The sequence below is a fragment of the Meriones unguiculatus genome, chromosome 8 (genome assembly GCF_030254825.1).
Source record: "Meriones unguiculatus strain TT.TT164.6M chromosome 8, Bangor_MerUng_6.1, whole genome shotgun sequence".
Taxonomy (NCBI): domain Eukaryota; kingdom Metazoa; phylum Chordata; class Mammalia; order Rodentia; family Muridae; genus Meriones; species Meriones unguiculatus.
This window is the reverse complement of record NC_083356.1, coordinates 107,627,948-107,641,683: the sequence shown is the minus strand read 5'-3', so window position 1 is coordinate 107,641,683 and position 13,736 is coordinate 107,627,948. Positions and strand designations below refer to the sequence as shown.

The following is a 13,736-nucleotide window of genomic DNA, read 5'->3' as shown; positions in this document are numbered from 1 at the left end:
GGTCCCTGTGACCCCCCTCCCCTTAATAAAACCTTCCACGTGGAAAAAAAAAAGAAACTGATGCTTTGTTTCTTCCTTGTTTTTTGTTTGTTTGTTTTGTTTTGTTTAACCCCAGCAGTTACTTGTTCTTGGGTCACTTTCTGGGCCTTCCTCTCCACATTTGTAAAATAAAGGGGCTGAGCACATGGTCTCTAAGGTCCCTTTCCACTTGAAGTTCCTGTGAGACAGTGGGCCACCTGCTGTTGGGTTCACATGTTCATCTGCTGCACTGCTTTGCCAAATTACATCTCAAATTGCCATAGTCAGCAGCTCCTTCTCCAGAGTGGAGAATCCTCTCCCTTTAAAAGCTTTTCCTTACCAAGCACAGTACATTTGGAAAGCACGTCCCATGAATTATATCATACCCTGACACCCTGTGTCCCCAAGTGCAGTAACGAAGGAAGCCTAATTATGACAGCCAGGTTGGGGATGAAGAGGCTCTATTTGTCATCTCACAGGTGTCAGATGTACTAATAAGTGTGTTAGGAGTAGTCTAAGGCTGTTTTGTTTTGCTCAAGTAGACTGGATAGAATCCTGGAACTCGGGTATGCTGTCAGGGTCTGAAAAAGAGCAATGTGACAATGGATGAGGATTCCCTCTGTGGATGTAAGTTTTAGATCGCTGATACTCTGGCCCAATGTGCTTCATCAGGTGCCCAGATTTCTCGGCCTTCACTCCGTCAGCAGTCAGCAGCTTGGGTGCATGTCCTCAGGCAATTTTGAAACTTGGCACATGACTTTTTGTGCATGGTAACTAATAAAGTTGCTAATGCATGTGAAAAATGCAGTCCATAGTTAATGGATCACGTGGGCGGCATTCTTAAAAATGTTTTGTTCTACCTGCCATACTTAGGCATTTCAAGAACCCAGTAGTTTTGGGAGGATGGTGAGGTGGAGGTCTTCACGTTGTAGGGTCCCTTGGTGTGTGAGCTTCCATTGTGTGTGGACTGAGAGCCACTTAGGTTACTGCTTTCAGAGTCTTGTGCATCTGCTGTATAACGCAGGCAGCAGGTCCAGGGAGGGCTGTGCTCAGCCAGCCAGTGAGAATATGGCTTATCTTGACTTCAGGTAAGGCGAGTTCCCGGGTCAAGCGGCCACCTCCATAAAACTGAAGATGGAGACTGGGAGTGGAGTGATGATGAGATGGATGAGAAGACTGAGGAAGGGAGAGCAGCTGCCTCCCAAGAGAAGGTACACAACCCTGATCACCACTAGCCAATGTGCATTGTGTTTCTGGTGTATCTCATGTGTTTTAATGGACGTGTAATTGTTTTTGCAGTCACGAAGAGTGAAAGAAGAAAACCCAGAGGTGAGGACTGGTAATTATGTATGTATGTTTGTGTGTATTTGCATATTTATTTATTCCCCCATTGGGTATCAGGGTTGGATCCGTTTGGGAGACAGTCCTCAAAATCTCATGAAGTAAGAGAGAAAGGAAAGGCAATTAGAGTTTATTGGTTTTGATTCTGTCCAGGGTTTTCGTGGCCTGATTAGAGTGTGGTGGATTACCCAGAATTCTCTGTGAGTCTCTGCACTCCCCTTGCTGTGGGATGATCATAGCACTTATGAGGTAGCCAAGAAGACGGTTGAATCACATGGAAACACACTCAGTGGAATCTTTGGCCTTCACAAGGAAATAATTATTTCTAGTTCATAGTGTTCAGTTTTGGGAAAATACTAAAAATATACAGATAAAATTTGCCTCATGCTTTAATTTGTGGAAAAAAACAACAACAGACATTGAAGTGCAAGGAACTCCAGGTTGAATCTCTGACCTTTCAACTGCACTGGCTGAGTTAGGTAAGCAAGAAACCCTTTTTCATGACTTCACTGAGAACTGGTCATTTTTTTTTTAAATAAGATCATTTTTTTTTTTTACTTTCTTCCTTCATCTGATTAATTATTCTAATGCCTAATGATGATTATAGCATACTAATACTCATAGAGGAAATTTGAGAATATTTAAATAGCTCCCAGTGTTTCACTGACAGTAATTAATACATACCTTGCTAAAGCCTCATTACAAAACTGGAAAACTGTGGCCTAGAAATGATACCCACCCAGACTTTTTCTTCTTCTGTTTTTAATTAGCAGACAGTTCCTTTTGGTTGAGTGAAGCGCCATCTTTCATTGGGTTTGAGGCAGCAGTAGCTAGCTGTGCTTTTAGCAAACCTGTTGCAGAGCCACAGGGCCCCGTGTCCCCTGGCCTTTCCAATCACCCTGCTCTCTTCATCTCCCCGTAGTGAAAGGGTCCTGCTGTCATTGCTCAGGTACCTGGCCACCAACGTTGGCTCTCCTTCAGATCCTGCCTTCTTCCCTGCTCGTTCTTTGAACCACTCTCTCAGTTTCCTACTTACAACATGAACTTTGCTCTAGGATGTTGTTCTTCTCCGTAGGAGCAGTGGTGGAGCCCCCACAATGGGACGCCCTGGGTAGCACGTTGTATTGGGATGGTATAACTAACTCTACCCTCTCTTGGCCACATCCCCACTGTGACTAGAGGAAAGCACAGAGTTCAGGTTTTTTTCATTTTGCCTCTGAGACTCTCTGTAATTGAAAGTGTGAGTCCTGCTTAGATGTAGAACAAGTGAAGATGCTTCAAGCACCATCATTGACTCAGAAAGTGTTGCAGTTCAGTCGTCTTTGTCCAGAAAACGAGGGCAGTATTTTATTTATATGTGTGTCCCCTTTGGAGACTGACTGTACCCTTTATGTTTGTTGCTAACATGAATATCCAGGCACTACAGTGAAAACATAAAATGGAGGAATGAATAGGCCATAATATTTATATGGTCAGAATGGGGATAAAAGATCAGAGGATGTTATGTGTAGTTGAAGCGAAGTTCGGCCAAAGCTGCTCAGGTACTGCCGGGTTTAGCCAGTGAGATGTGGCGTTTTACGAGTGCTCTGCTTGTGAGCGGCTGTGTGCCATCCTCGGCAGGCTAAGGAGACCATGCAGGCATCACAGCAGCTGTCGCAGAAGGTCAAGGGGTCTGAGGAGCTGTTTGTCCATGGGGCACAGAGGGAGAAGTATCTCTTGGGCCACATTTAGAGGTTCAACCTTGGAAAGAATTTCTGCTTTGGACTCTTAAGCTCTCAGAGTTCTCACTAGTTAGCTTGAAACTCATAGCCCAGCACTTTGAAAAATTGGCCCAGTTTTTTTTTTTTTTTTTTTTAAATATGATCTTCTGGGAAACTTACCCACTAGTAATTAATAATTCTCAGCAAATGGATAATCACCTTTTATTTATCATCTCGTTTTATAGAAATCCTTGGAGACCAAAGTTCATTAACAACAATACTAATATTAGAACCAGAGAGGATTAATTGATCAAAAACTGGGCCCATACCTCATGTCTGCATGGAACTGTGTTAGACAGCTTGGGGATTTATGCAGAGAGAGGAGAAAGCCTGCTTTCCAGGGAGCATTTCATCTTTGGGGAAGCATGCGGAGAAGAGCCTGGCTAAGGGCTCAATTTTTCAAATTTTTTTTTAATTTTTTAAATTAAATTTTTCTAGCTCATAAATCTTATCTAAAATTTCCAGTTGCTATCCATTATTGATTTTTGTTTTGTTTTTTTTTTAAAGATTTATTTATTTATTACTTATGCAATGTGTGTTAGCATGTACACCTGCACGCCAGAAGAGGGAACCAGATTTCATGTTTAGATGGTTGTGAGCCACCATGTGGTTGCTGGGAATTGAACTCAGGACCTTTGGGAAGAGCAATCAGTGCTCTTATCCTCTGAGCCATTTCTCCAGCACCCTTTTGTTTTGTTTTTGAGACATGTTTTCTCTGTGTGTAGCCCTGGATGTTCTGGAACTCTCTCTATAGACTGGCTAGCCACAAACTCACAGAGATCTGCCTGCTTCTGCCTTCCAAGTGCTGGATTAAAGGGATTAAAGGTGTGCACCCCACCGCTTCGATTTTCCTTTGAGAAGTGGTTTGGAATTTCTTTTTGTTAGACTCTGAACTAAGTACTTGTTATATGACTGTTGTCATTTTTGCTTCACTCTCTTAATTTTCTATGTGAAAAATGAAGCTGACTTTAGCTTTTAATCGAGCTACCTTTGCTTTCCTTTAACAGTGGAAGACATTCACCAAGGCTTTCATTCAAACAGTTTCTTTTCAAAGCCACATACATAGGTTAGAAGACATGAAAAGATTTACTGCCCTGCCTCCAGTTAGAGCGAGCAAAATGCTGGAAACATTGAAGTGATTCTTGGGCTCAGCCAGTTGAGTTAAATTTGGTAGCTTAGGGTTAGGCCTAGGCAACTCTGAATTTTAAAAAGCTTCCCCCATAGGAGGACCTCCCCTATCAGTGGACTAGGGGAGGGGAATGGGAGGAGAAGAGGGAGGGAGGGCAGGATTTTGATAAGTGGCTAGGATCCCCATGATTGACTAGGAAAACTGCAGAGGCCACTCTGAATCCAGGTATGCAGAATGGCGCCCAAGAGGGTGGTGGATCTAAGTTCCTGAAGCTTCTGCTTTGACAACTGCCTGTCTGAAATAAACAAACAAACAAACAAAGAATGAAAGAATGAAGGAAGAAAGCATTTCAGAAATCAGCAGACAAACTGACTTTGACTTGAGCTAAGAAGATCCTAGAAGAAGGCTGTTGAAGGGTTTTGTTATTCCGTGTCTAGGATAGGGTAATCATGAAAGCCTCAGCTTGCCAACTCTGGGGTCTTATTCGCATTGGGGAAATTAATGTGGATTTATAGCAAATTAATTTTTACCAGGTTTAACTCAAGATTAAACACAATTGTGAAGATTAAATTTATTTCTGTCATTTGATGGTTTTTAAAAACTGCCACTAGCTTTTAAAACCATTCTGATGAAAGGTGTTTTCTCTGATGCTAGGACAGTTCACAGACATGTCTGTAGGATCCCTCTTGGAGAATCTGCTTAGCTCAAGTCAAAGTCAGTTTTTTTGATGACTTCTGCAATCCTACCTTCCTTCCTCTCTTCCTTCCTCCCTCCCTCCCTCCCTCCCTCTCTCCCTCCCTCCCTCCCTCCCTCCCTCTCTCTCTCTCTCTCTCTCTCTCTCTCTCTCTCTCTCTCTCTCTCTCTCTCTCTCTTCTACACAGGCAGACGTCAAAGCAGAAGCTTTGGAAACTTAGCTACATAACCTTCTTGGATGCCGCTCTGCATATCTGGATTCAGAGTGGCCTCTGCAGTTTTCCTAGTCAATTGTCTAGATCCTAGCCACTAATCAGGAAGGTTTTTAAAGTTCAGAGTTGCCAAGACCTGTGTAAAGGCACAGAAGGTCGGGTTTCTTCACAGATATATTGTGCTAACCCCTGTCTGTCACAGGCTGCTCAGCCTAGGTACCAGCTGCTGCCATTTATCCAGTGACTGCCCTCCAGAGTACTTGTGACCAAAGATAGACCTGTGATCAGAAATCCACTGTGTTTCCAAACGTGAGCTCTTTGTTTTAGAATAATTTTCAATTTGTGGAATTGCTACAAAGATGATAAACTCCTCACTCATTTTCTCTTTGTGTTAGTTTTTCACATAATCTGAGTATATTTATCAGAACTCAAAACTGGATTCTACTACATTATTATCAGCAAGTCAGATTTCCCCTGGATTTGGTTAATTTGTGCACTAATGTCGGTTTTCTGCTCTAGTGGGATGCAGTCAAGCACAGCACATCGTATTCTGCCACAGTGTTATTAAAAGCAGAAAAAGAACAGACAGAGCCCAGCTCCAAGAAAAGTTGGAAGTCAGACAATGCCTTTTTTCTCTCTCTCTCTCTCTTTTTCCAGTGCTAGTGCGTTTACCTCTCTTTTACCAAGTCTGAGGTGCCTGTCAGGGTCAGTTTCCAGAGGGACTTCAACATTCATTTCTTGCTTTCCTTCTTTCCTCCTTCATATCCACTGAAGTAGCCTTCTTGTGGCAAACCGTTTTGAAAGAAAGCAACCCGGCAAACTTTTTTGTTGAGGGGTGACTGCTACTAAATTGCGCCAGCTTTCTTATAGGGTTTCTGGTTAATGGAGTGTGTGGCTGTGGCCTGATTTCATAGAATTAGCTCTCAGTGGTGACAGTGGGACCTGCACTTGTTCATTACTGAATACATTTTGTATGGGGTACCTCTTTCTTACACTGAACCCCCTGCATATTTGGAGGAGTCCTGTGTCCAGTGCTACTGGGAATGACTCCCCCATGACACGCAGACTTATGCCTACATGGGAAGTTGCAGGATGTGTGGCCCTTCTGTCCAGTCACCTGACTGGCCCTCCAACTGAGGATGGCCCAGGAACAAGGGATTGGGGAAGGATGGGGCAGATTGTGGATCAGCCTGAATGACTCTTTGAAAGGGGTATTTGATAGAGGACCTTTTCCTCTGCTGGTAAGTGGCCAGAGATCTGTTGTGTTTCTAAGAGTCATTTTCACCATCGTGTTCTTATAAAACTTTTCAAATGTACAGCAACATTAAAACACTTTATAGGGACATACCTGCCACCATGCTTCAGTAGTTACTAAAGGTGCTTTTCTACATGTGTGTTCTATTCATCCAGTTGCCCACCTTCACTTTTCCATTCCTTTCAAACCAGAGGCATTAATGCACCTCTTCCTATCACTTCAGTCCGAATGAAGTTATTTTTAATTGAGCACAGGGAGCAAGAATTTTATTCTCTGAGACTTTAGGACATGCTTGCTGCGAAGACTTCTGCTTATTTTAGTATTGGTAATAAATTAGAAATAAGATCCCGTTTGCTTATTTTCATCCATATCTCTCTTTGACTGTGGTGGGTTTTGTTGTTGTTGCTGACTATCTCTCAAGGTTGTGCTCCAGGGTAGAGCTCACAAACGAAGAGCTTGAGGCAGAAACACCTTAGGACCAGAAGAGAAATCTCGAGTTTGACTCTTGCATTTCTTTTAGGGAAATGGTTTTGTTGTTGTTTTTCACTCCGTTTACCTTATCAAATGACAGCGAAAATTTATTCAAAGTACTGCTGTGTAAGGCAGGTTTTGCTGACTCTTTGTCTCTTTTCATTAAGGTCCCTTTAACATTAGATGAAATGCTACCACAAGATAAGTTGTTAGTTTAAAGCATACCATTTCTCCTAAACTGCGTGGGCCACCCCAGAATTCATTAAAGTCGTAGATTTTCCTTCTCCATGAGATTCTGAGTGGCAGAACAAATGGGCCCTGAAGTCCGAGGGTGGCCAGCAGCACTTGGGATGTGCGTTTCCAGATGTTGCTGCCTATGGTCTTCTAAAACTAGCATCTCTGATGATCAGGATATTGTAATGTCCCAATGATAACATCTCCCTTTGTCTTCCTTGCATATCATAATATCGTTTTTCTTGACAGATCTCGGTGAACGCTGGTGGCATCCCCGAGCAAATACAGTCCCTCTCTGTGCACGACTCTCAGGTGGGTTCCTCTGCCTGTCATTCCTATTTGAGATGCTTTGCAGAAAGCTTCATAGAGAAACTCAGCAGTTGCAGATGGACAGACAACATCAGGGTAGTGCTACAAAATGAAGGTCTTAAAAACAACAACCAAAGAAACCATCTCTTTAAGCAGTTACAAAGAAAGAGAATGTCACCACTATCAGCTGCTTTTTACAAGATGTTCAGCTCTAAATAAGACTTTGCAAAAGAACTAGATGACGTGCCTTTGAAATCCCTGGTGGATGAGACCAGATAAGCTAGGGTCAGATGGAAGGGGAGGGTGACCTCTCCTATCCATGGACTTGGAGAGGGGCATAGGAGAAGATGGGGAAGGGAAGGTGGGATTGGGAGGGGAAAAAGGAGGAGGCTACAGCTGGGCTACAAAGTGAATGAACTGTAATTAATATAAAAATAAAAATTAAAAAAGAAAAATAAAGAGAAATCCCTGGTACTGGGTGAGATAAACAAAGAGAAGAAAATGATTCTTAAGCCTGTTACACTCTAGCCAACAAATACTGTTATTAATTGATACTTTTCTCCCATGCTTCTGATTGGATTTCTACACCCTCTCGATCCTTTTATCATTGAATTTTACGGGCCAATTCATCTCTATCACTTGTCTTAATAAAATAATAGTTCAGTGACTGTGCAGTGCATGTTATACTTAGAACAGGTGTGTAACAGGAGGCCTGTGCTGTGATTGTGTTGGGTGGTAAGGCAATCAAGGGAAGGATACGAACACAGGACCCCAGGATAGCCCCAGGTATTTTGTTGTACAGTGATATTCTGATGATATGCCCCCCTGTTTTACCTGCTTTTCTCCTTATGGAGCAGCTGTGAGCTGAGGAGGTGTTTAGACAGAGGGGATTCATGACTGCAGGAAGCTAGTCCGTGGCTAAGAGCTGCAGAAAGACACACGGAGGTTAGCCGGTTTGTGCAAGGCCATGTAGCCGCTCAGAGGCAGAAGCAGATTCAGTGTTATCTTTACACTCATCATTCAACTGAGTCAAAGACCCTGAGGCCTCCCCATAGAAGACAAATGAGGAGCAAGTATGGGTCCAAAAGCCAAGGAAGTAAGCAGGAAGAGGAGACGATATTGAATAATATTTTCCAACTTATGGCTCGCTCTCACATCTCCTATTTTCCCCAGCAACCTTTTGAGACAGGTGGCTTACCTGTTTTGTGAATGGAGCAACGGGCTCTGTGAATTACCTGTCTGTGGTTGCAGGTTCCCAGCAGAGCCAAGCTGTACCTGACATCTTTTATTTTCCCACTTGAACAAGGAGTTCTGATCAAGCCCAGGTATTCGCAGGAATAGTCTGTGTTGTAGAGGCCTCCATGATGGATGATCTGTATCAGGGTGATAGGGGAGAAGTGGAGGCAGGATGACTGCCCATTAAAATCCGTGTTCACCTGCGATGCTTATGTTTAATGTTCATGAGTCATCCCAGTGCACCCCCACCCTACCAGATCTACTCTAGGGATACACCCTAACACCTTCTGCATGGTAGGCAAGTGTTCTCCCACTGAGCTACATCCCTAGCTCTTGTTTTTTGACACAGGTTCTTGGTATGTAGCCTAAGCTGTACTTAAATTTGCAATTCTCCTGCTTCCATGGCCAGAATGCTGGAATTACAAGTATCACAACCGACCCTGGCCAGGTTCCTTATCTTTGTATGTCTCTAAGGTCTGGTGGATGTTGGCACTTCGCTCTGGACCAGCCGAGTGCCACATTAAATGGATGGCCTTAATTTGGGCTAGTTGCAACAGTGCTGTTCACGCACAGAATCCAACCTCTGACTGAGGCTGTCTGTATGAAGCATTCACATCCATAGTCAGGATGTTTTTTAAGCATTTTTCTGATCCTCTAAAAAAGGCGTTTGAAACCAAAAAAGACCTGCCGGGAGAAGCACTAATTTTCAAGTTTCCAGAAAGTGCTATAGGAATCAAGAGATATTGTGATTTTATTCATTTTCTTCCCAGTAGAGCTTACAATGTTATCTGTTGTTTTGTTTTCAAAGGGCCAACCCAATGCTAATGAAGATTACAGAGAAGGTCCTTGCGCAGTCAATCTTGTTTTAAGATTAAGGTAAATAGCATTATTGCTTATTTTGCATTTTTTTCTACAGTGTTCTGACCTCCTCCTTTAACTTCTCATAATATTAGGATAATATGAAATTGTTAACTTACTTGATTTTTCCAAAAAACAATGAATGTCATATTCGTGGAACTAATTATACTCCTTTCAATGCTTGCAAAATGATTAATAAGAGAAACACCATCTGAGAGCAGCTATAGGCTCTATGTACACTTCATTACATTTTTTTCTCCCCTTGCCTTTTCTTTATAGTTTTTTTTCTTTTTAACAATGTAAGATCACAGTAAGAGATTTTTAATGAGTTTCTTTCACACTCCAGCAGTCAGTTTCTGACAGAAATAAACCATGCTTACACTACAAGTTGCCTGTTCAGAACATTTTTCAGTGGCAGGTTTGATCAGCCACTGGAGAGAAATGACAGATATATTTTGAAAGCACTTTCATTCTTCTAGGAAATGGATACAAATATGGCACCTGATAGTCCATAGACCAGTGAATGAAAGCTGTTTCTATTTTAAGACTTTTTTGAAACTTAAAGGTCTATCTTTTTAGATGTTCTTTGTTAAGGATGTAGTATCTAAAAGAAAGGAAAATTGGCTAAACTTAATTGCAGACAGCCAGGTCAGTCAGAATGCTTTCTGTGACAGCATTATTCTGAAGGTGTAAAGGGGAAACATGGATTCTCCTGACAGTTAAACATATAAAGCACGTGTGTTTAATGATTAATGGAGGTCTTCACAGTTGTGGCTAGAAAAAGTGGGTGTACAGTCAAGGGCAAGGTTGGCTTCCAACTCATGGAGTTAGCATGAGCGGAAGAGTGAATCTGTTCCAACGTAATAGCTTTGAGGAATATGTACAGTTAGTGACTTCAGCAACTGCCAAAGAATGAAGTAGATCATTTTGTGCTTTTGCCTTTGGAGCCCAGAGTTGAGATTTAAATATTCAAATTCCATCCATTGTATACCCAGTTCTCTGAAGGAAAAACCTATATCAAATGAAAAGAAAGGAAGGGAATGTTGATATATGGTATTGAAGGTATTGTACTGCATACTTACATGTCAGCTTGACATTAGCTAATGTCAATGGACAGGAGGGAGCCTCAATTAAGAAAATGCCTCCATGACACCAGGCTGTGGGCAAGCCTGTAGGGCATTTTCTTAATTAGTGATTGGGGAGGGACCAGCCCATTATGAATGGTGCCATCCTTGGGCTGATTGTCCTGTATTCTATAAGAAAACAGGCTGAGCAATCCATGGGTAGAGGACCAGTAAGTAGCACTCCTCCATGGTCAGCAGGAACCAGGTTCCTGCCTTCCTTGAGTTCCTATCCTGATGTCCTTCGATGATGAACAGTGATTTGGAAGCATAAGATAAGTAAACTTGTTTCTCTACAAGTTGCTTTGGCCGTGTTGTTTCATCATAGAAATAGACACTCTAAAACAGGTATATTAATTTTATATACCTGTGTAAAACATTACCTCAAACAGTGTAGTGAAACAACACCCACTTACTTTTGCATTATGTCTGTCAGTCAGAAGTGCAGGGCCAGCTTTGCTGGGTTCTCCATCATCTTGTAAGACTGAACCTCAGGCACTCAGCTGACTGGGGTTCAAGGTCACTTGGGCTATTGGCTAAATGAGGTCTTTACACCTGTAGATCGAAACTTTTAAGAATATCTCACCCTATTTATTAGTCTTCTTCATTCCAAAGGGATATGGTTATAAAGTAAGCAATTTACACATAGGAAATAGAACTGTTAGGACCATTCTACAGCTCTGCAATCCATAGAAGATCTCTCTAAATAAAGTCTTTTAGAATGTAGACATCTAGTGGAAGTGTAAAATCAAGCCTTGAGGCAGAATAAGGATCTGTTTAGGAAACACTGATGAGCAGTAACAAAAGTGCCAGGAACCCAGAGTGGGTAGAATGGTGGGCAGGGTGTGAGTTTAGAGCAGGGTGGGAGCCCAGTCATGCACCTGTGTAGCTTCTGGAAAAGACTTTTGCCTTCACTCTAAGAGTCAGAAAGCCTGTGAGCAGAAGAGTGATGAAATCTGAGTGAAACTTTAAAATTAACATTGCAGCCACCTGATGGCTTTATAGTAAAATACTGGACCTGTCTATTTGTACTTGTGTGTACTTCTTCTGTCTGTATGGGTTTTGTGGTGATTTGAATGAAAATGGCCCCCATAGTCTCATGGGGAATGGCACTGTTAGAAAGTGTGGTCTCCTTGGAGTAGGTGTGGGCTTGTTGGAGGAAATGGGTCACTGGGGGTGGGCTCTGAGGTTTCAGAAGTTCACGTTAGGCCTAGTATGGCTCTCTCTTCCTGCTGCCTGCCAATATGGACGTAGAACTCTTTGCTGCCTCTTCCGCACAATATCTGCCTATGTGCTGCAATGCTTTCCTTCATTATGATAATGCACTAAACCACGGAAAGGTAAGCCAGCCACAATTAAGTGTTTTTCTTTGTAAGAATTGCCATGGTCATGATGTCTCTTCACAACAATAGAAACTCTAAGACATGTATGTATTTGCTTAATCTGTGCAAGTTTTCTTCTGTGTTCTTATTGAAGAATGATGGTGATGATTAATGGAAGGCAGAAAGATAATTTTTTTGAGAAAATGCTTAAAGATTACTGTAGGACTTGACTGAAAATATTATTAATGGAGTCATAATAATTATTTCCTGAGATGGACAAGGGAGTTGAAGTTTCAGGTTGGGTTAGAATCACAAGTTTGTTTGAGGGGCACTGTGAAATCTGTTAGATGTCAATGTATATATGCCAAGTAGGTGTTGAGATGCTATTAATCCAAAGATGGAAGGAGAAGACCTCCAACCCAAATCATCATGACCAAATTAATTAAAGCAAGCAATTAATTAAATCAAGCTTTTTTATTAGTGTACATAGGCTGCCTCCCACCAAAGACTAGGTTCAAGAGTTCAGCCTTGGACATGAGAAAGACAGGGTTTATGTAGCTCAGGGATAAGGAGTATCCAAATGGAGTATTTGGCAGGCAAAATAGGCTAGGATACAGGAGCAGAACATAAATAACATAACAAGTTAGTCATAACAACCTCCTGAAACAAAGAAATGTTTGCAAGGTCCTCATAACAAGTAATCATAACAACCTTTGGAAACAAAGGTAGGATTGGAAGATGATCATTACAACATTTTGAAACAAAGGCATGATTTCTGTTTCCTGGAAAAGGCAGTATAGAACAATTTGTAGTTTAGGTTAAAGGACGGGTATAGCCCAGTCTTTGAGAAACAGAGGCTTAATTATAAACAGGAATGAGTCTAGTTTCTTTTTACTGTAAGCTGGCTTTTAAGCCCAAGATGGAGATAGGCTATATGCTTTCAGGGGCCTGGGCTTACAAATTTGAAACTTTCTGTGCCTTGACATTTAAAGCTGTTTAGTGTGGCTAGCATCTAGGGGGACAACAGAAGGCAGAGAAAAGCAGAGAGATGTAACACTTGATGCCAAGGTAAGAATCCGAAGATTGGGAGGGAGAGAGGTGTGTCTTGGTTAGGGTTTTTAATCTCTGTGATAAAACAATGCAACCAAAAACAACTTCCAGAGGGAAGGGTTTCTCTGGCTTGTCCAAGGGCCAGAGTCCCCTGAGAGAAGCAGAGGCAGGCACTGAAGCAGAAACTATGGAGAAGTACTTCTTACTGATTTGCTCCTCATGGCTTACTCAGCCTGGTTCCCTAATGAAAAAAGGCCACTTGCAAATGGAATGCAACACCCACAGTGGGGTGGGCCCTTTCTTAACGGTCATTAATCAAGAAAGTACTTCCACAGACTTGCCTATGGCAATTTGAGAAAGATATTAACTATCTGTCTGTCTGTCTGTCTGTCTATCTATCTACCTACCTACCTATCCTCCTGTAAACCTCCCTTCCTCTTGCTATTGTTTGATACGGTGTCTAACTATGTATTTCTAACTCTTCTGGAACTCACAATGTAGACCATACTGGCCTGGAGCTAAAAGAGCTCTGGTGCCCAAGTGCTAGAATGAACAGCCTGTGCTACCATGCCCAGTTTTGGAGGCTATTTTTAAATTGAGGTTCTTCTCCTAATAACTAGCTTGATTGTCAAGTTGACAAGAACAAAACCAAACAAACAAACAAACAAGTCCAAGAAAGCCAACCAAACAAAACAACAACCCTGTCAGGACAAGATGGCACTCGGTC

At 42.1% G+C, this 13,736-nt stretch overlaps 1 protein-coding gene across 1 annotated transcript in view; it reads left to right on the top strand.

Annotated features, from left to right (window-relative positions):
* The window catches only part of Stk39 (serine/threonine kinase 39), a gene marked incomplete at its 5' end in the record, with an annotated part of 194,716 nt that overhangs the window by 94,697 nt on the left and 86,283 nt on the right, over positions 1–13,736 (top strand). Inside the window, 4 exon segments of the mRNA XM_060390333.1 lie at positions 1,107–1,229; positions 1,318–1,347; positions 7,363–7,425; positions 9,467–9,534. Of these exon segments, the coding sequence (XP_060246316.1) occupies positions 1,107–1,229; positions 1,318–1,347; positions 7,363–7,425; positions 9,467–9,534 (284 nt within the window).